Source organism: Hippichthys cyanospilos, chromosome 5, assembly GCF_059441005.1.
Source record: "Hippichthys cyanospilos isolate Australia breed blue-spotted pipefish chromosome 5, RoL_Hcya_1.0, whole genome shotgun sequence".
NCBI lineage: Eukaryota > Metazoa > Chordata > Actinopteri > Syngnathiformes > Syngnathidae > Hippichthys > Hippichthys cyanospilos.
Window position 1 is genome coordinate 23,761,468 of NC_142373.1, and position 26,709 is coordinate 23,788,176.

Consider the following 26,709-nt stretch of genomic DNA (forward strand, 5'->3'; position numbering starts at 1 on the left):
TGTCGGAAGTGAAGACCATGTAGGTTAGAAAAAGATTTTATTCTTGGATAAGACAGCTGAGGTTGAAGAAAGCCCGTGGTCCCCTTTTGTTGCCTATGGGACAACCGCTGGCTCCAGGGTCCGCTAGAGGCCTGTTCCCCAAGGCAATAGACAGGAGGTCCCTCAAAACCTCTTGTTCACACCTTGGAAATACGCACAGCCCCCCCAAAGGACTGTCCACTGTTTATCTATCTTTTGTTCTGCTCACCTTCACCCCAGATTGACCAGGGTGCACTCACACAAATGGTCTTAACACAAATAGAGAAAGCAAATAAAAGGTTAACTATTCCATATTAAAATAAACCTCACAATCTTATCTGTTTTATAATGAATTCAGCAATTGAATATCAAGTCTTGCAAATTAACAATGAAGACAAATCAATTGTTTGACAAAAATGTTTTATTATTTTATTGAGAGTGAAAATCAAAAATGGCACATGAGGGATATGTTCCATATTCTTTGAAGCAGAATAGCAGGACCTCCACGAGGAAAGGGTCAAGTTTTTTCCGAGTGACAGAATACAGGACGCTTGCATAAATCCATCGTGATATTATGAGAGCATCGGATTCAAATAGACGACATTTAACAAGCACCTCACGCAGTCCGCGAAGAGTCCAAAACTGCCACCCTGATGCACACCCAACCTTCTGTCTTTTATACGCCTGCCTTTTTATTACTTCTCCTTTTTATAGTTCACCTGACATCTTCGCCTGCCAGTGCCTCTCATGGTTTACACTGCCAGATGAGGGGAGTGGGTAAAAAGTTATGGGGCCTAGGCTTTGGGGTAACAATGGCGGTGCAGGTGCTCCATGAAAGCTCGGGCCTCAAATGGGGCAACTTTAGTTTCTTTAAAGAGGAACATTGTTTTGTTTTCATGTGGATGAACACTGGAACCAGTTCAAGTCCTAGGTGGCCCAAAAAATCCGCTTGGCACGTGAAAGTCTTTCAGGGTCTGTGAGAGGGAGGGAACAAACCCCGTGGAGCTCAGCTTAGCTGCACTCCTCGCAGTTGCAGGCCAGGATGTAGCGGTATGTGGCTGTGATTCGAGTGCCACCGGCGCAGCGCAGACGCACAGCCTTGAGTTTGGACGTGTGCGGGCGGCAGCAGGAGCAAGTGCTCTTGAAGGGCTGCTTGAGCACCGAGCTGAAAGAGATGAGCGGGTCGGAGCGCGTTGTTGGACTGCAGTGGCCCTCGCAGCGTGCCAGAAGCACCATCTGGAAGCAGAGCGGGGAGCGCGGAAAAGATGTCAACAGTGATGATCAGAAAAACGGAAAATCTCGCCACAGTTTCTTGATAATGGGGAAAATAATGGCAGTTATCAAGAGGGATTAAACATCCTACAATTGATTGAAATGTGTTCAAATTTCAGATGCCTAGTGATTATGAGTCCACGTGTTCCCCTTTTTTAATACTGGTGCAACAATTAATCGGCAAGTAAACAATTACCAAATTCGCTGATTATTATTTTGATATTTGATTGAATAAGGTTACATGTCCACATGACCGCAATTCCCCAAATATAAGACACTCTTTTTCCCCACAAAAAACAAAGGCCAAAAGTATGGGTGCAGCTTATAAATGGTAAATTTGATTTTTTTTTTCCAACGCCAGTTGAGGAAGATTGATCTGTCAGGCACATAAGATGAGCTTTGAGATGAGTTTTATATCAGCCGTATTCTTACAATAATTACTGTAACGGGACGAGCTAGAGGCCAGATGCCAGTTGACTATTAGCAGCAGGTGCTTGTTGCAGCTAACAGCAGCCAGCCCCGTTAGGTTTAAAAGAAGCGAGCAGGCTGAACCAATGTCTGAGTCCATCCTTGTGCACACACAGAAATATACTAAAATGGAAAGGATCATGCAAAAGTTATGACGAATCCAGCTGATCCAATAAAGAGTGGCAAGGCAAGCAAAGTGCTCCGGTTGGAGAACACGGAAAGGTATTTCATTAATTAACTGCGGTCTTTTGGCACACACACACAATCATAACCTAGTTGAAACACGGATGCTTGCGTAGCTTGGGGTACCTATGATAAAATGAACTCAAGCTGCATCGCAAAGAAAAGGAAAGACAACAGATTCAAGGTCATTCAGTTCCAGTGTCGAGGTGTTCACTGACCACTCACAATGTGGGAAATCTGAAACACACTTTTTTCCCAACAAATACAATAACTTACGGATATGAAGACAAGAAAATATTAAGAGTTTTGTTACGTATTATACATGGTAACATAGAAAATACCAGAATTTGACCTAAAAATTACACACAGGCACGTCTTATATTTGGGGAATAGTGGTACCTAATATTGTCCAAATGCTTGGAATTGGAAACATACTCAGATTTCTTTAGTCCTGTAGCAATAAGTTCACTTATGTTTGGCTTTAGTCCTGTAGCTAATTATTTATCATTGTCCAACCATCAATTTTATGGAGTCGCTTACCCTGAACTGGGTGGCCAGCAAATTGCAGGACACACTGAGACGAACAACCATTCACGCACCCGATCACACCAAAGGACAATTTGAGCACCTGCCATGCACACTTTGGATTGTGAGAGGAGGACGGAGTGCCTGGAGAGAACCCACGTGGGCACAGGGAGAACATGCAAACACCACACAGGAGAACTTGAGACTCTGAACTGTGAGGCAGACGTGCTAACCACTCTTTCAAAATGCTGCCCTAATAATCGTGTTGAATCAATTTTAGACATTTGCAAACATCTGCTTTTACCTTGAAAAACAATAATCAACATTCACGGACCAAACCAGAAACTAAGATAATGAAATGTTTTCTGGGGTTCGTTCTGATCCCTTTTTTTCGCTCTTGAGTTCAAGTTACCTGATTTAAGGATCTGCTGCTACCGGTTTGATACATTCACATTGTATTTAGGACAGAAAAACGTATCCAGTGGTCCTTTTTTTTTTTTTACAAAAAAAAGGACATCTTTTATATGACTAGTAAAGCTGTGGTTTAAACTGAGTAGCCCAAAACATTTAATCTCAGCTATGCCAGGGGCCATTTGTGGCCTGCAAATACTCAATTTTTAGCTAGACTAAAAAAAAAAATTAAAAAAAAGACATTTTGGCCTTCATGTCTGTCTTTCTTTCTGTATGTGGCCCTCAAGAGCTGTAAGCGATCAGTTCAAAATGTAATCGCGCCCAACTTCTAATCAAGTGATTGGGATTTGGTTTTCTGCAATGTCCATTCAAGTAAATACCCTATTTTTCAATCAAAGAATGGCTATTAAAACAAGTTAAATAGATACATAATTCATCAATTCATTACAAAATAGTCAAGAGATTAACCAATTATTAAAATCACCCAAACATTTTCACAGCCCTATTTTTCAAAATGTCAACCAAGGCTTCCAATGAACATGTACAGTACTGTATATCTATGGTGCATGGATGAAAAAAAAAAGGCATTGTTTAAGCATCCTCTCCTTTTTTTTCTAGTATTGATGTTATTCATAACATAGAGCTGAAACAAAAAATGGGTTGTTTTAGAGGGCGAGTAAGAATAAACAACTGAGAAAATATTAGGAAACAGTTACTAGAACAACTCAACTTTGTTATCAATTTGACTGGTTAAGTACTTCGAGCAGTAGTGCTCAAAATGGGCTCTGCGGTCCCTCGGGAGTACATTGCCTGACCGCAGGGGTCTGTGAAATAATTTGGCTTATTAATAAAAAATTGACCCAATTTGTGATGAGGAAGCATACAATTTGCAATGTTTATTTTGGAAACTTCAGTATGGCTGAAAACTAACAAATATACTTGATGTCAAATTGAATACATTGGTGATAAAAAAGTTCAATTACTGTATGTTTGGCTTAAATGATTTAGGGTTTCCGCAAACATTTGCAATGAGGGATGATAAATTTGATTTTCAAAAAGTAGAGGACAAAGTGCACACTTGTGCAATGACATTATCTAACTTACCTCTCTTCTTTTCTAAAAAAAGACGTTTTTTTTTAGGTAATTTATACAAATGGACACATTAATAGTGAACAAAAGTTTTGAGATGATTTAGCTGGGCCTAATTTTAATTATAACACAAAACCACTCCCTGCTAGGGTGGCATTTGTTTCCATTCACAGCATCATGGTTTCAGGATAGCAGTGGGAACTTGTGGCACAATGTTCAGATCTGTTATCAGGACAGCTGAAAGTCAAAACAAATACGAGATTATCATGCTTCTCAGACATGTTTTTGTTCATGTCCGAGGGAATTTCAACATTTCACTGGGCGAATTGAACACAGCTCGAGCTTGAGAAAAATAAGTGGCTTCTCAGAATGACGAATAGGAATCTCTCTCCCTGTTACGGATTTGCACCTATGAACTCAAGTACCGACGGGTTGACCCGGGAGATCGGGGCCACATTTGGACACGTGAGTCGGGCTAATTTACAACGGCGTCGTCTTTGCGTCGCGCGCAACGCCAGCTGAATCTGTCAAGTCGCGTGACGCAAAGCAGCACACACGACTGATTACCCCCTTCTCCATCAGAACGACATTCTGCTTTGTGGCTCGCCGCATTCCTGTCGCCTCCCTAAACGGACTTCTGTGTCGTGCTTGTCTGTCAGCTGCTGTGTCGCCACCCATGTACCCACTTTGCCACAAGCCTGTCTGGGACACAGAGAGACACGGTGCCGGCGTTTTGTCGCCACTTTAAGACCGTTTGTCTTTGCCCGGGCTGAGGCTCAGGCTGTCATACGGCAACAATTCTTTTCATATGTGACAACTCTTGGGCGCCACATGCACTGCTCACAGTGTCATTGAAATGATAATAGCATCGGTGTTAGATTAACAGATTGAGTGTGGCCCGTTGAATATGAAAATTAACTCTAAAACTTGCTCCCGCGCCAAAGGTAGAGCGATATGCATTCAGAAGGAGCTTGTTTACCACAAAAGCAGCCCAAATTTGGCCTATCACATAAATGCAAAGCACCCAGCTGCGACTGCAGCCACAGCTGACGAAGACGCTAATGTAGCAAGCCATAGTCAAGCTCTCTGTCTGTCATGGTCAGGCGGGGCTAGGAGAAAGGCGGGCGTGATAGTGGTGGCTGAGGACCCAAATGTAGGAAGGCTCCAGGGGGAAAGATGCGTGTGATAGTTCATTTTAATTCGTGGCAGGGAAAGCAGGAACAAAAGCAGGGAACAGTACGGCAAAAAAATACTAAGGTGCAGGCTGGCGAAACAGAAGGATACTACGGGCAGGTGGGCACAGAGAAGAATTGCGACACACAAGCCGTACGACAAGGATCCGACGCTGGCTGTAACAAAAACTCTGCTTAAATACACACAAGAACTAATTACCGACGCGCAACAGGTGGGGAGGAAACAATAAGCAGGGTAAGCGGCTTGGTAGACACGAGGGGCAGGTAAATGCAGACAGGTGGACCAAATCAAAACTAACGCGGGGTGACGCAAGCTTAACAGAAACTATGCAAAGGCAAGAAGGTAACTGAAACTGCCGAAGGTAAATTATAACAACTGCACCTGCTCAGGAAAATAAACGATTTATGGTGTTGTATACTAATCTTTTGACCAGTTACAATAACACATCTAAAACTTTTTTTCTCATAATATTTCTGAGTCTGCAGATTCGGGTCAATTAGTGAAGCAGCATTTAGCATTTGGACTGCATGTATTGGAAGAAACTGACAACAATAGCAACGTCAGCTGCAAGTCTAAATGCTTTTGAGCCTAGGTTTAATAAAAAAAAAGTTTTTTTCCCCACAATCTGTAGTAATGAGTAGAGTTAGTCATGGAATCATGCTATATCCCCCAATAAATAAATAAATAAATATATACATGAACTCCTTTTAACTCTTCATTTCTGTGTGTCTGAATTATTTCAGCACGCTGTAACCAATGGTGTTGGTCTCTCCGTCAGCAGGTAGTGTTTTTTTTTTTTTGAACGAGTGAACACACTATTTAGCAATTGCTAATGAGCATCTACATAAAATATTGCTAACCAAAGAAATTATGTGCAACAAGCTTACCAGCAGCTTGCATCACCATTTAAAGCAAACGTGAAATTTAGTACTTACTAATTGGACTCTTGGAAAATCGGGTGTTGCGCATTCTACAAAAATCTCTAAAATATTCTACTTTTTCTTCTCAATGTAGCCTTACTATTCCCATATGCTCAGTCTTTAGAACTCTATTTAACATTCCATAGCCACCTTTGCTTGATGCTTCCAAACCTCCACACGCACGTCTTGAAGATCTGCCTTTCCCCCTTTACTAATCATGGCTGCTTTCTCTTCTTCAAATTCTCAAGGTACTCTTTGCTGCACTTGTTAAACACACTATTGGCACCAGTTATCACACTTCCATCTCTATTCTCAATTAACCTAACCTGCTGCACATCATCTCCATCACTACACATATAAAACTCTATCTAGTCAACAGGTAGAGTCACTCCTGCTTTTCTGTCCAACATACAAATCATCATGTACACAATGAAGCTTAAGATAGTGACGCTAATGATAAATAAAGCGAATGGTGATACAAAGTAAATTAATTTACTCCGTCAATTATGTCATAAAATCGTATACAACAATACTAGCTACCCACTAAACGCATACATAGTCAAATCTATACACATACGGGTAGAGGAAATGAGAAGTGAGTGGGCAGACGGATTGTGTAAAAGAGTTGCCTCCAAGCCAATTCTTAGAGTACCGTTATAGAAAAGGGGTGACTCCTGCTGCGAGTGTGCTGCCGCGCCTCAGCTGAGCTGTGCTTCAAGCCACCTGCTCGACACTCAGAGACAACAATATTAAAAAAAGACCCGACGCGTGATCGCTCACGCATGACCGGCAACCATGCTGGCATTTCAACAAAAGCGAAAGAAAATTGCCATTGGCGTTTGCGCAGTACTATGATTTTTATTGGGCCTCATTTCAGTTTTTTCTCTTAGCTTTCCATCTTAAACTGTAGAAACTGTTTTTAAACAGTAGAACAAGGGGGTCAACTCTATGGCCTGTGGGCCGAAAACGACTCACAAGGATGTTTAATCCAGCCCACAAATTAATTTTGTGAAGCATTTAAAAAAAAAAAAAGGGCCAAACCCATTAGTTCGCTATCCATAATCAATAAAGGAAAAAATGTTACTTTTACGAGCACTGGCCGGATGAGCACCCCAACTTACTCACAAGCGGAAGTAACCAGTTGCCACACATGTTCGAAATTGCTTGCTGATTGCTTCAGTTAAACACTTCACTAGCATTATTGTTAGCATTCGTATCTAGCTTTGTCGCGCTACTGCTCGGTGAAGGTAAAATCCTTTAATTGCCCCAAAAACATTCACAATGGGCAGGGGTGACCATCTGGGTTGCGACCAGACATTTGGTTTTGCTCCCTGTTATATAGTTAGTCTTGTATTTTTTTCTTAATTTGCTTCAATTACAGTCCAGCAGTTAGCACACTGCACTTCCGTATTTGATGTGACATCATAACATTGTTTTTGTGAGATTTCTTTCTGTCACGTATGCCATTAACTAGGTGCCACCTAGTGTCCAAAATGAGACACCATTTTATTCGTTTAGGTTTCTTTGCTTTTCAATGTACTCCTTGAAAAGCAGTTGTACAACAACATATTTTGATAGGGGCACTTCCACTAGAATTATTTAAATAAATAATCAATTATGTGGTCAGTACAAAATACTTATTTTATGAACAAAAGGAAAAAAGATCATGTAATTATAGCAAAGTATTTCACTGGGATGTATTGGGGATCAAAAAGTAGGTTATTGTATTTTATTTTATAAATATAGATATTTTACAACAATATATTTACAGTTGACCACTATTCTCTGGAAATTGGGACCAGCAAAAGTGATTTTTTTTCAGAAGCTACAAAGTTGAACAACATGGAACCCATACCTGAATGTCTGAGCCTGGATTTGCACTTCAATTCACACTTGTGCGAATTTGTGTCTATAGCCATGTACACATCAAGGAGAAATGTCTGAAATGTGTCACTTGAACTACAGTATATAATGTACACCCAGCCAACAACGGTAGTTCCATCAAGCAGACTCATTTGAGGGGAAAATAAGATGCAGTGTATTTTCAAAGGTAATGAATAAAAACAAACAGTGCTGGACCAAACCTGAACCAATTTACAGGCAGTCTAGTGTTCCAGGATTCTTTTTATGCCTTTAACTCGCGTAATGGTGAGATAATGATGAGATTTGCTCACTAAGAGCAAGAATTGTTGGTCCTTCAAGACTGACCACTTTACACTCATATCTTTGGATACTGATTTTACCCCCAAAAAAAAAAAAATAGTCTGGAATAGGCTGGAATAGGCTGGAATAGGCTGGAAATTTAGTGTGGGATTTTGAAAAGTTACATAATGAGCCGACAAATTTAGCAAAAGCGACTTATCTTGGCTTCATCCTAATCAACTCATTCAATGCCATTGATGGCAATAAAGGTAAAAAGTGAACTTTTACTGGGCTGGCAGTGGATGAGTTAATCACCCTACTTGTCTCCGTATGTTGTGGCATTAATAAAAAAAATAACAATGCATCACTTGCGATGAATAAATGGCGTAATTTGCCACTTCGTAGAGGAACATTTTACTGATTCACAGCCAATGAATTAACTGCTAGTGAAAGAATTAAAAGTCTACTATTTGTTTTTGATTGAGAATTTAGTTACGGGAGTGTTGCATCTCACACATTCACGGCAAGTCTACAATTCATTGTCAAGCTTTTGTCCTGCGTGAAATATTGGCACTAACAAAGCTGGTCTTTTCAATAAGTTCCACTTTGAAACCCACTTTTATAAGTTTTTCATAAAACATGAAACCACAGTTGATGTCTGTTTCTAATTCAATAGTGGTGACCACAACTTAAGATGTTTCAATAAATGCGTGAGCTTGGACTGTTGGACGAAACCAGAGTACCACCAAAAAAAGAACATACGCAAGCATGGGATTAAGCATGAGACATTTGCGCTGCGAGGTGAGCAAGCAAGCACTTATTATACCCTTGCTTGTGGCTGCAAATGATTTTCCAGGCTGTCTACAAGGTGTTGCTCTGACCATCTAAAGGTTGTGTTTCAGCCTTTTGACTGCAAAAGGAATTACGTTCGGGAAAGCCAAAGACAAATCCTAGCCAATAGGTTTTGATTGGATCTGCCCTCTGTTCAAGCCGTCATTGAGCGTACAACCAGAACCAAAGCAAACATAACCTCTGTGTGTTTCTTTTTACACAAATGCAAGACAAATTCAGTGCCCCTTGATTGTGTTGGCAGGAGCTACTGTTGGCTGGTTGCGCTTGTCCAATGCGCAGAACTAACGTTTTCCAGAGCGGTCTTGTTATCTTAAACAACTTTACCAAAAAAGTACGGTTGACCACAGAGAATCTCAACTTCTCAACTACAAGTGGGAACTCGTACACCATTCTTAAAGTCTTACCTTGGAGTTGCACTTATAAATGGGGTGACTGATCGTCTCAACAAAATGATGCCTCATGCAGCGCTGCGGGTCAGAGTCGCTCACGTGCGGGGAGCGTCCATTGTCGCTGGCCTTGTTGCTGCTGGCGGACTGGACCAAGCCCAGCAGGGGGCAGCACACAAGGACCAGCAGGAGGCCAGAGGGCGGGACCACGGCTATTGAAGGTTTCATGGTCCGACCACCCTCAGGCTCTGGGTCCTTACAAGGCCTTTACAACACCTTTGAGTTTGTCCAAATTCCCCCGACAAGACTTCCGCACAAGTTGGATTTCAGGATGTCCTCAATTATGATGTCTTGATCTCGCTCACTGCTTACTACATGAACAATGGATCTTCAAATCTTGTGCGCTGTCGAGCCAAATTTGGAAGTGGGTTTGCTTCACTGAGCCCCGCCATCTCCGATCGTCCCGATTCACCACATTCTGGTTGGGGACAAAGACATAATACGTGAACCATCAGAACTTGGAATGGAAAGACTTTGGCTTAAAATGACAGAACAGTATGGATCAAAAGTCAAACAAAATTCCCACCTCAGTAAAAACAATGAAAGACTGGCTTCCAATTTAGGTAAATGTAACAGTAGCCCCAATTTCATAGTTTGATAAAGTTGAGATTTGTCCATGTTTTTTCTTGTTCACTACTCTGCATGAACCGCACATATGTGAGCATGAACCAAGTCATGCAAATATGCAACTGGAACTGCGGAAAAATTGTCGACCAAAAACTCTTTTGTTGTTTGTTGTCCAAAAATGGTAATCAATAGTAATCTCATGCTAATCATGATTGCCAACCATTTAGCAGAGGCAAATTTTGTCGGTGTCTAACACCGTCATTCCCCAAATATAAGATGCACCCATGTGTAAGACGCAGCCTTAATTTTGGGGTCAATTCCTGCTATTTTCTTAGTTACCATGTATAAGACGCACCAATACCCTGGAAACAAAGTAAAAACAACAGCAAAATCTTGAGTTTTGCAGTAGGTGACCTCTGGCAAAAGCCAGGCAAGCCTCACCATGTTTTTTCTTGATTAGGGTTGAGTTCCTAGGCCACTCAATGCTAAACCTTGAGACAGTCATCCCTGCCTGCTCAAGTGTTTTTATTAGGGCCTTAGTTAGGGTCTTAAACCTTAAAATTCCCAAGGGTATGAATAATTTTGAGGACAAGTGTACGTACACAGAACCCCGTGAACTGGGATGGTAACAGTGACACAGCAGCCCACACATAATTAGGTAAAGTCAATGCATGTGTCAGGTGTGACATAAAATGGTTATGGTTATAGACAGTGACACTTGCTTTCAACACAGTGTGCTACAGGTGAGCGTTAGATTTGAACTTCACAACCTCGTCCCGATTGTCCAGCGGCTGTCCCTCCCTCAGTCATTCCTTTGACGGTCCCTCTAATGCTTGGAGATTTGGGGATCTATTTCAACCCTCCACTCAAGGTTGGTGCCTTTCACACAGAACAGTGATAAACAGTGATGGGATTTAGGCTGAACTACTAAAAAAGATTAATATTTTAAATGACAAGCAAGACTACTGAACAGCTGCTCAACAAAACCGTTTTTTCTCCTAAGTGACGATTGCACTATACATGAACTTTGCGACACATTGTGAAGCCTGTCGTCTCCGTTGGCAGACGCCCCCCTCGACGCTCACGTCCATGCTTTTTTATTATGGCGGAGAAACCTAAGCCATGCACAAACAGCCTGCAGCCGGCCACTTTCCTCTCCGCGGGAAGGACTTTTTCATTAAAACAAATGGCTTCTCACGACTGCAACAAAACTCCACCGAGTCAGGCAGCATATTTTCACATGTATTTATGTAGGGTCTTTTTCCAAGATCACAGTTTTACTGTCCTCCAGACAATAGGGTTAAGACCTGCAGTTAGTTCAGCTGAGGCTGCTGTGTTAATAGGCAATGTGTTGTGAATTAAGACTCGGGCCGCAAATATCTTGGGTCACAGGTCTTAAAGGGGGACACATAGCGAATGAGTTTTACGCTTCCGATCTGTAAGCTTTATGTTGATGCTTTTTATTAGTTTGAATCTCCATAGGAAACAATGGAAACAGAATTAGCCCGTTCTGTTCTCGACCCCCCCCCCCCCCCCCTCTTTCTTTATTAACTGTATGAGGCATTTTCAAAAACATTTTGAACTGTCCTAAAGTTTTAACTATAGCTGGCGTCAGGCTGAGTCTCCAAAACGGTAACTTTTCAGGAGATCCCAAAAATGGCTGCTTTCAACACTTTAGATCGATTGTAAAAATAACACGCACACACACAGACTGACGGAAACAAAGCACCCGATGTGGAGTAATAATATTAAACTGGCAAATATGTTTGAATTTAAATGAATGTATTTATTAATACATTTGAACATTTGCAAATATGTTCAAACGTATTACCATGTAATATATTTGAAAGTAGGTTCACATGTATTTGCCAGCACCTTTGAACTTATTTACAAGTAATCGTAAAAACATTCGCCAGTTAACAATGTGCACTACACCTTAGCAGCTCCACACTTTTGTATGGACTGACCTGTAGTATAGATTTTTTTTCATTAAAGTGACCTTTTGTGACAGGAGATTTAGTCTCAAAGCCAGAGATGTAAACTGCTGTTAAAGAATTCTCTGCCATGGACAATAAATAAAAACTATAATCTCACAATGTGGCGGTACAGTGGTAGACTGGCTTTCATGTCTGCCTCACAGTTCGGAGGTCGTGGGTTTGATTCCGGTTCCAGCTTTCCAGTGTGGAGTTTGCATATTATCCCGGTGCATGCATAGGTTTTCTATGGGTACTAGTGTAATCCTACATTCTCAACACCATGTATTGTACAAGTATTGGAAACTCCAAATTTCTCTTTGGTGTGTTAGTGAGCGTGAATGGTTGTTTCTCTGTGTGCCCTGGCTGGCAAGCAGCTAAGTATGTATATTTTTTTTTCAATGCTTATTCAACAGAGAGGAATCGGGGAGGTCCTGACACCGCTTGCCTGTGAATTTCAAAAAGCAATGCCTGAATGCTGTGTGGTGTAATTTTTCAAGGAAAGTTCAAATCTTTAAAAGAATCATTTGTATTTTGATAAATGACATTACCTGATCATGTATCTTGAAATGAGACTTCCCAAATATATACAGTATAAAAAAATCCTTAAATAGATGTTTTTTTTTTATTTTCACAGTGCTCCTAAAAGGCCTTTTTAGGGCATTTGCTCATCATTGTCTAAACCACTGAGGTTGTTGTGCTTAAGGGACTGTTTAAAAAAACCATGGTAGTAAATAATCATGTGTCTTTGTCTGTTATTTGCCTGAGTAAATGAACTTAACGTATCATGTTATACAGAGTGGGAGGATTTGAGTATTTGGCACCTGAATGGCAAAGAATATCATTCTGCCTTTTTATGAACACTCCCTGCTGTGAATTCATTGATTTTCCCTTTTAAACGAGTTCACATGAAACTATAATAACGCCTCATCGCCCAAATCTTGCGATTCAAAAGCCATACGTTTGAGGAAAAACCAGAATAGGCATTCGGTCTGTTCAAATGAACACTTGCCAGGATGTTTGAACATGAGCTGCAAGATAGATTACAGCCAACTCCAATCAGCAACTTTCACGCTGACACTTCCAAATGAAACCATACTCGAAACTCATCTCTATACATTAGCCTTGCTTGCCGCTTTGTGTGTGTGGGTTTTTTTTTTTTTTTGGTCAATTTTCAATTCAAGGGTCATTCAGGTAGCTTTTGTGTCTGTGATTCTTGTTGTACTTCAAATTTTCCATCTAGACTAGAAATGTACTAGACACAAGCTAATTAATGATAACGACTGTTTTTTTAAGATACTATAACCGTTGACTAGGCCGCTGTGGTGGCAGACTGGTTAGAACAAATGCCTCAGAGTTCAAAAGTCTAGAGTTCAATTCCAGCTCACCCCGGCTTTCTGTGTGGAGTTTGCATGCTCTCCCCGTGTTTGTGTGGGTCTTCTCCGGGCACTCCGCTCTCCTCCCACATACCAAAAACCTGCATGGGCGGTGTATCACTGGACTCTCAGATGTGTCCTTAGGTGTGATTGGGTGAGTTGTTTGTTCCTGTGTGCCTGCGATTTGCTGGTAACCAGTTCATGGTGTCACCTGTCTACTGCCCGGACTGGCTGGGATAGGCACCAGCAAGCCAGTGACCCTAGTAGTGAGGATAAGTGGGTATAGAAAATGGATGGATCGGTAGATATTCACTTCCCCTGAAAGGCTGACATGGCAGTGTCTTCACTCAGCTTTTCTTATAGTCAAATTGAACAAATAAAAGGACCCAAAGGGATGGCACCAGACACATAAGCTCCAGATTAGTTTTTTGTAAAAAAAAAAAAAAAAAAAAAAAAAAAAAAAATCATCAACATCGTATCCAGTTGAGAGTCCAATGAAGCCATTGAGAACACAAAGAGGAAGTAAAATTACTCAAACTCAAAAACACACCTGAAAGGGTATGAACAAAAGCATTTCACTACTGTTTACCCATCCACACTACTGGCGATGAGCTTGATTGGCCATGACTCTAAAATACAACCATACACTTTGTTTTACGATGGGTTATTTTCTCGTAACTCGTACCACCATCCTGAATGTTGGCGAATGCCAGAAAAAAAACAAAACAAAAAATATCCCCTGCAAAATCTTTGATTCAGCTGAAAATTAGCTTTACAGTATTTAAGTTTGCTGCACTTTTTGTGACGTTGACAACAGTGAAAACATGCATCTGTTATAGCAAACAGGAGCCATTTGGTTTAGGAGGTCGTGCATGGAAACTTCCATCTGAGCTTTAATTGACGCCTCACGTCCACCTTGTGCGCATAGCTTATGTGCCCTATGGTCTTTAAGTTCGCATTAAGATAATAGATGACACTTTCATTATGAGCAAAGAGAACTGGAGACCAAACACACTACGATGCTGGACTAACATTTGCTGACCTCTGCTTTACTGTTTACTGCTGTAATTGGTCTGAGCTCCATTTTAGTAAACAACCATGTGAGCCATAAAAAAACAAAAACATGAAAATCTGCTGTTTGCAAACTATAGTTCAGGGTTGCAGATATAGTTTCTGTCAGAGGGCCGGAATAACTGTAAAGTTAAGATACATTTTCAAGTTCATCACAAACATACACAGTTTCAAAATCATAGGCTGGCAAAAACAGTTCAAATGAGAGCTTGGGAATAAGAAAATGCTTGTTTTTTTCCCCCCAACAAATTTTGAAAAGTTGAAAACAACTTGCAAGTTTGGTATTTTAGCCAGAAATCAGCAGTCAAATCAGCATTTGGCGGGCCGCATAAAATGATTTTAATCAAAACGTGTAGGATTTCAACCTTGGCAACATTCAACTTGCTGTAACCATCCGTTTTTGAGCTCCCTTCATGTATTAAAACAATGTGAAAGAGAATTAATAGTAGAATTACAAAATACCAATATTTAAGGCACAGTGTGATTTTGTGAAAACAAATAACGAATATGTATGTAACGTTACCAAATATTTGCTCAATTAATTATCTTATGCATATGGGTGAGGTTGGAAGCTGAGGAGTAGCTTCTCATCAAATATTTTCTTATTCTCGCCCTGGACTCTGCTTTATGGGGGCCTGGCTGTTCCCAAAGAACAGCTGGACCCTCCTCACACTTGGTTTTGTTGGAACACAGTAACCTTGGGTGCTTTCTTCTTTCACCCCCCCCCGGACTCCCCCCCTCCCACAAAAAAAAAACATGCTTGTTGGCAGGCGAACAACAAGTCTTTCAGTGTGGATAATTGTGCATAATACAAGAAATGCTCAGCTCAATTAAAGTAAACACATTTACTTAATGGTTACTTAAGACAAAGCAACACAGTAACATTCAAGGTGCAGGAAAACTACTTAAATTGTACAAGTCACAAGAGATGGACTGAATAAAACTGAGAGAAAACAATCACTACAGTGTTCAGGCTTCAAGGACTGTACTGCATGAAGTGTTCTGGAAGATAAAGTAGGTATCAGTTATGTTCTATCGTGTGTAGTGTGTCCAGCAGCAGTGTAGTGTCTATCAGGAGGAATGGATGAATGGCCAGTGTTGTTGTTCTTTTTTTTTGACAGAAATAGCTTGAAAAGAACCCAGAACTGTGTGGCAAAAGTGCTGCATTTACTGTAATTTGTAGCTCCAAATTGTGTTGCTTTGTGTTGTTTTGTTGCTGAATGTTTTTACCTAATTGAGATGGCTTTTATTTTGGGTCCTAAAAGCAAAGACCAAAATGTGGTTCACAGCTTGGAATTATGCACTAGAATTAAAGCCAAAACTGTGTTGAACTGAATTTGGAATGTATAGATATGTAGCAAAATTAGACAGCAAAATGGTTATCATAATGTCAGATTCTGATATTGTCCCCTGCCTACTCACATATAATCTAAATAAATCAGTAAATAATGTTACAATTGTGACTGATAATTCTCCCGATATGCTCAGAGATGAACAAACTAGCACGTTTCATGCTTTACACATGCAATTTAGCTACTCACTTGAAAAATATTTATTTTCATCTCTCGTTTTTCGTTTAATATGTCGGAATTTCCTGCAATTTCCTTGGAAATCACAATGTATCTTACACTACCTTTTTTAAAATGTTTTGTTTAATCTTATTTTATGATATAAAAGCTATATAATTTATAGCTAGCATCAAAGAGTAGCATTTGTGCACATGTTGTTTTTTGCAAAGCAGACTGAAATTGTATGATGATTCTTTGCACATCTATAGATTGAAGCAGAAATAATTTTTAATCGAATCGAATCATTTTGAATTGGAAATTCCAAAATTTGATAAATTATAACAATTGAGATGAGAAGTGTTTCCGGGATTATCAGTCGGTCTCTGTTGAGAAGAAATCAAAACCTGCACTAGCTTATCGGCACGCTAAGTCATGTTGTTTGCTTACAATCGACCGCAGCATTTTAACCTTGACATTTCTGAGGGGTATGGGTTAAGTTTCCCCTTTTTTTCAAAGTGTACCAAAGCTGATTCTTATCTCCCTGCTCTCAAAACAGTCTGCATTTCTTTGTGAATACTCTGTGAAACAAAATACAACATGAACGATTCCGTGAAATGAGCCCATCATTAAAGACATTCTCTGTTTGCTCTGAAAACTGACTTGGTGACATTTCTGATATCCCAGAACTAATTTGCAACCAAAAGCCAAAGTGCCGTAGGCGGATGGCCTCGTCAAACAACATGAAACACATGTAACTGTCACATCCTGAATTTAAGTCAACAGAAAATTAGCATTGGCCTATCCCGCTTCATTTTCTTTTCAATAAAACTTGGCTAAAGGCTGGTTTGTTGTTTCCGCATTCTTAAGAAGAAGCAGGAGAGCCAAACCACAAAGCTGCAAGACAATCCGTCCTGGTATCCATCCACTCGGGAAGCTTTAGGGCTCACCAAGTTATGAGAAGTTGTTTCAAAGCAAAAGCGAGCAGATCAGATATGATGACGTCTCTACGGGGAGGCTGCGGTGGGAAAGACGCCACACACCGACACAGCCGAGTGCTAATAACTACTGGAATGTAACTCGCTTTGCTTTAGCTTTTATGCATTTGATTTTGTGTTTTGATTTCTAGATACGGGTTTTTACTCGCCAACCTTTGGAAAAAGCGACACCTTTGAGGTTAAAGAATCTTAAAAACACAAATTTTCTCTATTCCATCATTTTAAAATTTCCTGAATTGTTGATGGATATTTAAGTCGTTGACCTAATTAAGAAAAATCGATAAGAGTGTTTGGTGAACGAAAAATGTTCATCAAAATAGAATAGGTTTGATAATTTCGATCTTTGAAGTAGGCATCTTTTGACCTTTTCACATCGTGGTATTTTCTCAGGCGGCTTCATGACGTGGGTGATTCTTGATTACCTGTAATGATTTTTACATTGCGCAAAACTTGCGTTTGTTGACCCCTTGATGTTGTTTGTTACCATTTGAATTTGAGGCTGTTTCCAAACTTTTGACTGGGTCAGTACATCAGTGAACAATTGAAGTAGTAACATTTAAGTGCTCAACAAATGCATTAGACCACTGAGACTATTTTCCTCAGACAGCATCTATAGCACTAGTAAGTGCTTCTATTTTCAGTGTGCTCTTGACGATTTACCATCTTAAACATTTTATAGCCAAATTTGAGGTGGCTCACGGGGTTTTTCTTGGAGAACTCATAAATGAATCAAGTATAAAAGTCAAACATTTCTGTTCAAGAATGCAAGGAAGCCTCCTAAACATTGTAGGCCGGGAAACGGGCTTTGCGTTTGTGCTTTGTAGTGGGTGCAGGGGTTGTTATTAACTTTTTAAATTGCTTGCTTTCAACAGTCTTTTTCTAAATCACATTAATGATTAATGTGAAAAAAAAAAAAAACGCAATGTTTTATACCTTTTTCTTCAGGTTAAAATCTTTAAGATATTGCTGGGAATGTTCCAGATCAATTTACATTTATTATTATTTATTCAAGGTGACGCAGTGGTTAGGAGATCCGCCTCACAGTTCAGGGACCCAAGTTCAAATCCACCTCGCTCCACTGTGTGGAGTTTGCATGGTCTTCCCAAGCCCACGTGGGTTCCCTATGGGCACCCCGCCTTCCACTCATACTCCACAAACATGCATATATTGGACATACTGTACTGAATTGTCCCTTGGTGTGATTGGGTGCATGAATGATTGTTCGTCTCTGTGTGCCCTGCAATTGGCTGGTGACCAGTTCCGGGTGTCCCCCGCCTAGTGCCCGGAGTTAGCTAGGATAGGCACCAACAAGCCTGTGACCCTTTTGAGGATAAGCGGCTATAGAAAATGGATGGATTTTTTTTTCCAGCTTCAACTGGTTCCGTTGGTTAAAAATGTTTCTAGTTCAAATAAGGATTGACATTTTTTTTAGGCACTTTGATGCACTTTAAGCTATTTTTCCGAGTACAAATAAGCTGTAACCTGCATATACTGCTTGAAAAAGTAAACCTTTGCTCAAAGTTTACTTAAATGGCTTTTTTTACTTTATTCATGTTATCAAGGATACAATTTTAGGTATCCCTATACAACTTTCATAGATGTTTTCATTTATAGTCCACGCAGCAAGTGGGGTGCGAAATGTTTTCTCTTTTCTTGGGGGGGCGCAGTGAATAGCACGTCCGCCCCACAGTTCAAAGGTCCCGGTTCAAATCCACCTGGCTCCGGCCTTTCTGTGTGGGGTTTGCATGTTCTCTGAGCGTGGGTTCTCTCCGGGCACTCCGGCTTACTCTCACACTCCAAAAAACATGCATGGCAGGTGTATTGGACATACTAAATTGTCCATAGGAGTGATTGATGTGCCCTGCGATTGGCTGGCAACCAGTTCAGGGTGTCCCCTGCCTACTGTGACCCCTGCGACCCCTGTGGGGATAAGCGGCTCTAGAAAATGGATGGATGGTGTAGTAGTAATAGTAGTAGCAGCAATTGTATTAGTAGTGATTGTCATTCCATAAGAGAAACATTAGATCAACAGCTAGCCGTTGGCAAATAATGAGACTTTTAATTTAAAAAACTCAATGCGAGGTTTCGACTAGCTCATTGAGTCCCAATCAGAACCTGGAATTGTAAGACCGATGTGTAGTCAAATACTATACATCAAAAGATGTGCCAGCCTCTTTGATGATTCACCACTCACCACAAAAGTCTAATATCTGGGCACAAAAACTGCGAGCCTTAAGACCGTCCTGGGCGGTGCACTCAGTGTACTCAGCTGCCGGCCTGTTGACCCACGCGATGAAGCTGCGAATCCCCGCGAAGATCCGGCTCACTGCGTGCTCCCCACGTGCTATCCAGTCAGCATCCCAACAATGTGGAGGGCCCCCCGGAGCAAACACAACTTACTTTTTGACATGTGCAGCTTTGCAAATGTGACAACACAAAAGCCATAAGTTAAGTGGGCCGCGGATATTTATACGTGCGCCCTGCTGTGTGGAACCAATCCATGCGCTCACCATGAACTTCTCTTGCACACGACATATGGCGGCAGCAGTGTGTGTGTGTTTGTGTTGAAGGGGACGTCATGGTGTCCCATTTAGACACATAATGTCAGTGTTTCAATTGCGCCTCTTTATTAAGACTTTTTTATAGACTTTGGACAGAGCAGAGACAGCTAATTCATCTTGTGTTCTATCAATCATCCGCACTATTAATAGTATTGTCTGTCGCAATATCACACAGCTCAAGAACAGAGACTCCAAATTGACTGCAGAGTCCAATGTGTGAAACAAATGTATTAGATCACCTGTCGAAGAGATGGGATGAGCACATCTAGCGTCATTAAGTGCTTTAATGCGGACGCTTTACATTTTATTTATGTCTTGACATTTGACATCTAGGAAGGGTTTTTTTTTTTTGTAAAACTGCTTTTTAAAATTCGTAGGCAAGTAACTACAATAGAGTGTTGGAATTCATATGTCATTTCAGATTATATATATTGGCATATAAACCTTCCACAGAGAAAATTTTTAGAGTACATTTTCCTGAAAACGGCGTTACTTAGTCCAAATCGAAAAAGAGTCCAATTTTGACTGGGATTTCAGTGTTTTATCGTCTAAAAGTATTTACATTTAAATTTGACTGTATTAAGACAGATACCACCGTATTGTCTGCACTACGGGGTGCACTGGATTGTAAGGCGCACTTTCAATGAATGGCCTATTTTTCATTTATATTGCGTACCGCATTATAAGGCGCATAGAATAGAAGCTACATTAGTGGCTGGGGTTGCGTTGCGCATCCACTAGAAAGAGCTGCACTAAAGGGAATACGAACAAAACAATCAGATCTTTCAAACTTTTTAATAAGAAATTAAGAAGAAAGAAGATTTGTTGAAAGCTTTGTTGAAATCTGAAGAATGGGGAAAAATACCTTTTGATTACATTAATCAATGCCAAGACCAATCAGGAGTTTAAGAGAATATAATTATGATTCAATTAAATACTAAACTTATACTTAAATCAATTTGCAACCAAAGCCCTTAAAATATATTATTTTGTTTTGTTGAATTTGTGGTTTATGTGTCTTGTCCCCATATAAATTGCTTCAAAATTGGAGCATATATTGAGCATATCAAAATTTCAAAAAGGGTATCCTAAACATTTTCATTGTAAAAAAATACATTTATAACTGAAATGCAGAGGTAAAAATTGAAGAATTTACATGGCGATTAAGTTATTTTATTTTTTTGTTCTCCAAAAATGAAAACTCACGGATTGTGCGCTGTATAAGGTGCATCGAATTGTAAGGCGCACTGTTAGCTTCTGATAAAATGTAAGGTGTGCCTTATAGTGTGGAAAATACGGTAGTCTTTTTAGAGTAAAATGTATTCTACAAACTTTACTGCGCAGATACACCCACACACACACACACACACACACACACGCACAGACTATGTTGGCAATCCACAGCGCTTTCACTTTTGTCAGCTGATACTATACAATTTACATTAGATGCCTGTCTCATAAATTTTTGAACACAATGCAGGCATTCCTTTTTGTAAAAAAGCACCACAGCATCCATACTGCCATCTGTTAATGAGATGTGACATACAGTAAGCAACTGGCATTGAATGTTATACTTTTTTAACATCATCTATCGCTTTCAACACATCATGACTGGATACGTTTCGTCTCAGCCTTGTCGACCCCCCTTACACAAATCCAGCATCCCTTTTGCATTCCAGCTATGATTCTACCTTTGAAAGCAGAAACTGGACAGCTAGAAGTTCCCACTGTATGCCCTAGAAGACCACCTTTTCCTTCTAAGCTTGTCTTTCCCAAGGACAACATCACTGGGGTGTACGATTTGTTCCCCGGCCGCAACATGCCTCCGTTTACGTCATGATGTTCTATTTGCCCCCCTCCTCACCTCCCTCCATTGTTTCACCAGCTTTTAATAAACTAAAGGGCAGATTCCTGACTGCGGCACGGGGATGGGGGGCGGGATTGTCCAGACCCATAGACCTGTCCTACACACACACACACACACATAGACGCACACACAGTTTGGCATGTGGAGTGGCAAGCTCTTCAACTGTTCACTGACGCCAGCTCCTGACACAAACACACACACACACATGCACACAAATGTGGGCTTTCTCTACACAGTGGCCCTCCCCACACGCCACCCTCCTAAAAGCTAAGCTCCCCACTAAATATAAACCCGCCCCTCAACCTCACAAGTCCTGTTAAGACAAACAACAGGCATCCCTGCGAGCTAAGCATCTGTTAGCCATATACGCCATGCTGTATGCCAATTTTTTGGCCGTTGACAAATTATTATTAACAGGACAATTTAAGGGTTTTTCCAGTCACATCTTAAACATGATTTCAATAGTGCAACATTCCATGCAGGAAAAAATACAGGGAGGGATAGGCTATTTTGATTCAGAACTGGCCATTTTAGCATCATTTGCAGGTTTTTTTCCCCCAAAAGAATCTTGTTCTGCAGATTTATGCGAAACGTCCGTATTGAAAGGGATTGCAAGTGTTCTCATTTTATATTTGTGTTTGATTATTCCTCTTGTTCAATAAAATTGTGCATCTGCAACTGTGGCTGTCCTTGCGCACATGAATGTGCATTGAACATTAATTGCTCAATGTATTTTTTGTTACTGTGTGTGGATGGCACATGCAAATTAAACACAAACTTCTAATTTCTTTGAAATTCATAGGCACCCCCTTTCAATTGGATTGTATCGATTCTTGTCAAATATGTATGCATTCTTCCTAGGACTGGCCGCCTGTCTAAACTGAGCAATGGAGAGAAAAAGGCCTTAGACAGGGAGGTAACCAAGAACCTGATGGTCACTCTGTCAGAGCTCCAGCATTCCTCTGTGAAGACAGGAGAGCCTTCCAGAAGGACAACCATATCAACAACAATCCACCGATCAGGCCTGAATGGTAGACTAGCCAGATGAAAGCCACTCCTTAGTAAAAGGAACATAGCAACCTGTCTGGAATTTGCCAAAAGGCACCTAAATGATTCTCAGAGCATGAGAAACAATATTTTCTAGTCTGATGAGACAGAGATTGAACTCTTTAGTGTGAATGCCAGGCGTCCTGTTTGGAGGAAACCAGGCACAGCTCATCCGCAGGCCAATATCATCCCTACAGTGAAAATGGTGGCAGCATCATGCTATGCGGATATTTTTCAGCAGAGAGATCTTGCAGATTCGTCAGAATAGAAGTAAAAAGCGATGCAGAAATATAGACTTTTCCTGGATAAAAATCTAGACCAGAGCACTTTTGACCTCAAACTGGGGAGAAGGTTCATTTTTGAGTGACCCAAAGTAAATTGCCAAAATCTCACAAGATTGTCTTCAGAACTACTCTGTGAATGTCCTGGAGTAGACCAGCCTGAGCCCGGACTTGAATTCGATTGACCATCCCTTGACCTGAAAATGGCTGTGCACAAAAGTCTCCAATGCAGCTTGATGGAACTTGAACTGACAAAAGATAGGTGTGCTAAGCTTGTGACATCATATTCAAAGACTTGAGGCTGGAATTGCTGCCAAAGGTGTCTTAAAAAAGTACTAAGCAAAGGCTTTGACTATTTAAGTAAATGTGATTTCTTTGTTTTTTTTATTCTTGAAAGATTAAAAAATGTCATAATGGGGTATTGTGTGAATAATTTTGAGATAAGGGATTAATTTCTTACAGCAGTGTGAATACTTGTTGGATGCATTGTACCTCCACAGCGTATTTATAAAAAAGATAACCAATAACACATACCAAGCTGCAGGCTAAAATCAGAGCATGAAACCAGATCAAGACTCACTTCAGCGTCCAACCTCCAGCAATCAAAATGCAATGTAGGTGTGTTCATTTTTATCGTACGAGACCAGATTGTTGGTCTTGAAGGGATTTTTTTTTTTTTCCAGGGTTGCAGTCGTGTTGGAGTATTGCTCAGTGAGACCCTGTGAACATTATATAATCCAGTATAATGCAAAACATTCACTTAAGGCCTCACAAACAGGGGCATGCTTTGCTTTTATGCTTTTTGGCCTTAGGAATTAAGGAAGGATTTAAAAAAAAAGGTGCAGCTTGAATTCAATTATTTTTCTAATACTTCTGGTTACATTTTTGTAAGAGAGAAATTGATACCAGCTTGTCTTCCAAAATATCGTTGATGAAATTAGTGGTAACCACAGCTATACTGACAAACTAAAAACTCATTTTGTGGTAGTTTTAATTCAGCAGTATGGGTATGTTTTTCCCCATTGTTCTATCGAAACCTTAACACAATGTGCTAGGTCAAAGTGTCAATATAATGCGTTGGATAACATTTTTGCCCCAGTGCTGGTTAGCTATCTTGCCCAAATGGATTTTCAGAGTATAGAAATGATGAATTTTCTGGATGTGATTTCTGCATGCATCTGCATGCAGAAAGTCTGGTCAACGCTGGTCAACACATCATCAAAAGGTTCATGTTTGAAGCCTTTACTGGACACAGCGGCCGCTCTCCGCCAATAGTCTAAACAGGCAAAATGTCCAAAAGCGTCCGTAACAGCCATTGCTTAAATTCTAACGTATGCTGAATTTTTTCTAAAGTCCTGAAAATTCTTGCCTGTTAAGGACTTCAAAATAGAAAAATGTGTGCCTAATAAAGGCTCTTTTTGCCTGTTTAGACTATCGACCGATAGTGACCGCTGTGCCCGGTAATTCTTTTACGATCAGAATATTTTCTCTAGCAATTTGTTTTCACAATCGGAATGCAATAATAATAATAATGATAATAATAATAATAATAATAATAATAATAATAATAATAATAATACGTAATATATTCAGTAATATTTCAGAATTTATGATTAGGTTCAGCAACAGGTGGAATGTTTTCTGAAATGTCATCGCTAAAAAGTACAACACATGGTAAAATCTTTATTGACCAAGCTGTTTTAGGTCAAACCTATAAACAAAAAAACATATATCTAAAAAACCTAATGTGCTGGGGAAAAAGACTTTTTAAAAAAAATCTGTGTCAAAAGTACATTTAGGGATGATGAAGCCATCTCTGATTAAAATCTGGTGTTGACTGGAACAAACAGTAACAAAAAGGAACAGTAACAAAATTAAAAACAATAAAAACAAATGGCACTCAACTAATGGCTCCAGTTTCACACAACATTGAAAGCTGAAGAATAAATATAAATTCTGAGAGGGTTTTAAAAATGAAGTGAAGGGGCTTGTCTAAAGTGTACCAGGAGGACTTTCCATAGTTTGGGACTCATCTCTGAGCTCCTAAATTAGATTTTGATGTTTCCAGAAGCAGCTAGTCATCTGACCTGATGCACCAGGCAGGCCTAGGGAATTTTGAGATTTGATCTATTGTATGATTAATTCTTTCAGTAAGAAAGATGCCTTTTCGACCAGGGTCTTTCTCCACAGCTTTGGTGGTCTGCCAGAAGAAATCAATAACGTGAGGCACGTAAACGCACACACCTGCAAGACATGCACCCCCAGGGTCATTCTCGCCACTATTAACTTTACATTCCACGCAAGGTCCACGACCTGCACTTACCCTCACACACCTCCTTGTCAGTGCCTGATTAGGCCAACTGGCTCGGCCAAGGTAAACTCCTTCATTACCACTGAACGTCGCTTTCACCCAATTATAACCCCTCGCGCTTTGATGACACTATACGCATATCTGTGTCTTCAAAGTCCATGTAAAAAGATTAAAGGTGTTAACAAGAAAGTCGCAAGTCTTAACCTTCAAGTTTCAAGCAAGTTAATAATGGCAAATCTAGTAAATCAAGCCGATTCCCCACCAAATTATAAGCAAGTTAAGGCATCACTTGGGTGATGCAAGCCTTAATTCAAGTGAAATCACAAAATACTACAGTATATATATATATATATATATATATATATATATATATATATATATATATATATATATATATATATATATATATATATATATATATATATATAAATAAACTAAGGTCCTTCATAAACAAAGCCATTAACATGCAAAGTTAAACATGCACATTTTCAGATGTAACCAGGTAAGAATTGTCAAGAAATTACTTTCTGATACATGGTTGCTATCCAACGACATTTTTGTGCTCAAAACACAGACATCGTGTTTACCTCATGATTGGGACAAAGAAAGAAAAACAAGTGTTGAGATACTAGCTTTTCATCTATTGTGTTGCTGTCCAGTGAAACAACTTGAATCTCCTAAAGAACATAACCCACACAAATTGGTGACATAGGACAGGGACAATATAGAAGTTAGTCCAAGCAAACTATCCATTTTATGACAATGCCAGCCAGTTACAAACTTGCTTCAGTGTGTGCTGATTTGATTTGAAAACACAAACAATCAACGCTTCAACATCGATCTTATTAAAAAATGTATGAACAATAATTTGTGAAGTTAGAAAGACACTAACAAATCACGGAAAACTTGCCAATAAACTTCATTTGAACCAGTGCGAAAAAGGTAATCATCACTTTTTCCCCACTTTGGGGGAGGAAAATGGAGATGCATGGATTTGAGGAAAAACCCAGTAAGTAGAACATAAAGATATCAAATGAAGGAAGTAAAATGTCAGAAAAAACAAATACTCAAGTAAAGTACAGATAACATACATGACAAATCTAGTAATGCAGTCCCAAAGTAATTTTTACTCGAGTACTTCCCGCCACTGCGCAAAATGTGGGCATACTGTTAGGTGCGTTTTAGTGGATGGTAATAGTATGCCTTAACACCTGTTTAAAGTGACAACCGAAGCTTTTAGCTTACAGGATGGACGACAGTCTTACCTTCCCAAGAGTCCGAGTATCCCGACCACACAAGACTGAAACCGTCCAACTCTTGTTCCCCCTCTAAGCTCCTCTCAACTCATGTGCTGTCTCCCTCTTCCCTCTCTCACCTCCTCTTTCTCTCTCTCCGCCTCTCACGGGTCATTCCTGAAGGAAGGCAACAAACGGCGTCAGTCTAAGAGGATGCTACTCCTGCCTACCAGCATGGCTCCCATGTATCAGCTTGTGGACCGTGACACCAATTTTATATCTCACCCTCGCCAACAGAGCAGCTGATGCTGTGTGACACGCTTCCCGTTGTGGGAAATGGTCATTCCAAACTATCAGAGAGAGGGACGACCAAACATCAACTTTTTCTTTTTTTGTT

The 26,709-nt window shown here is 40.2% G+C and overlaps 1 protein-coding gene across 1 annotated transcript; it reads right to left on the minus strand.

Moving 5' to 3' along the window:
- Window positions 1-427: 427 nt before the first annotated feature.
- LOC148424051 (norrin-like) lies at window positions 428-26,494 on the minus strand. Its single transcript, XM_088414210.1, has 3 exons — window positions 26,343-26,494; window positions 9,479-9,938; window positions 428-1,254 (listed from the first exon to the last, which is right to left on the minus strand). Exons 2-3 carry the CDS (start codon window positions 9,686-9,688, stop codon window positions 1,030-1,032), a joined length of 435 nt encoding a protein of 144 aa, XP_088270336.1. The 5' UTR covers window positions 9,689-9,938; window positions 26,343-26,494; the 3' UTR covers window positions 428-1,029.
- Window positions 26,495-26,709: the final 215 nt, after the last annotated feature.

Bases quoted from the DNA above. Each gene is read 5' to 3' on its own strand.
- LOC148424051 (XM_088414210.1), bottom strand. From the start codon at position 9,688: ATGAAACCTTCAATAGCCGTGGTCCCGCCCTCTGGCCTCCTGCTGGTC. The intron at 1,255-9,478 runs GTAAGACTTTAA...CTCTGCTTCCAG, and splicing joins TTTATAAGTGCAACTCCAAG to ATGGTGCTTCTGGCACGCTG.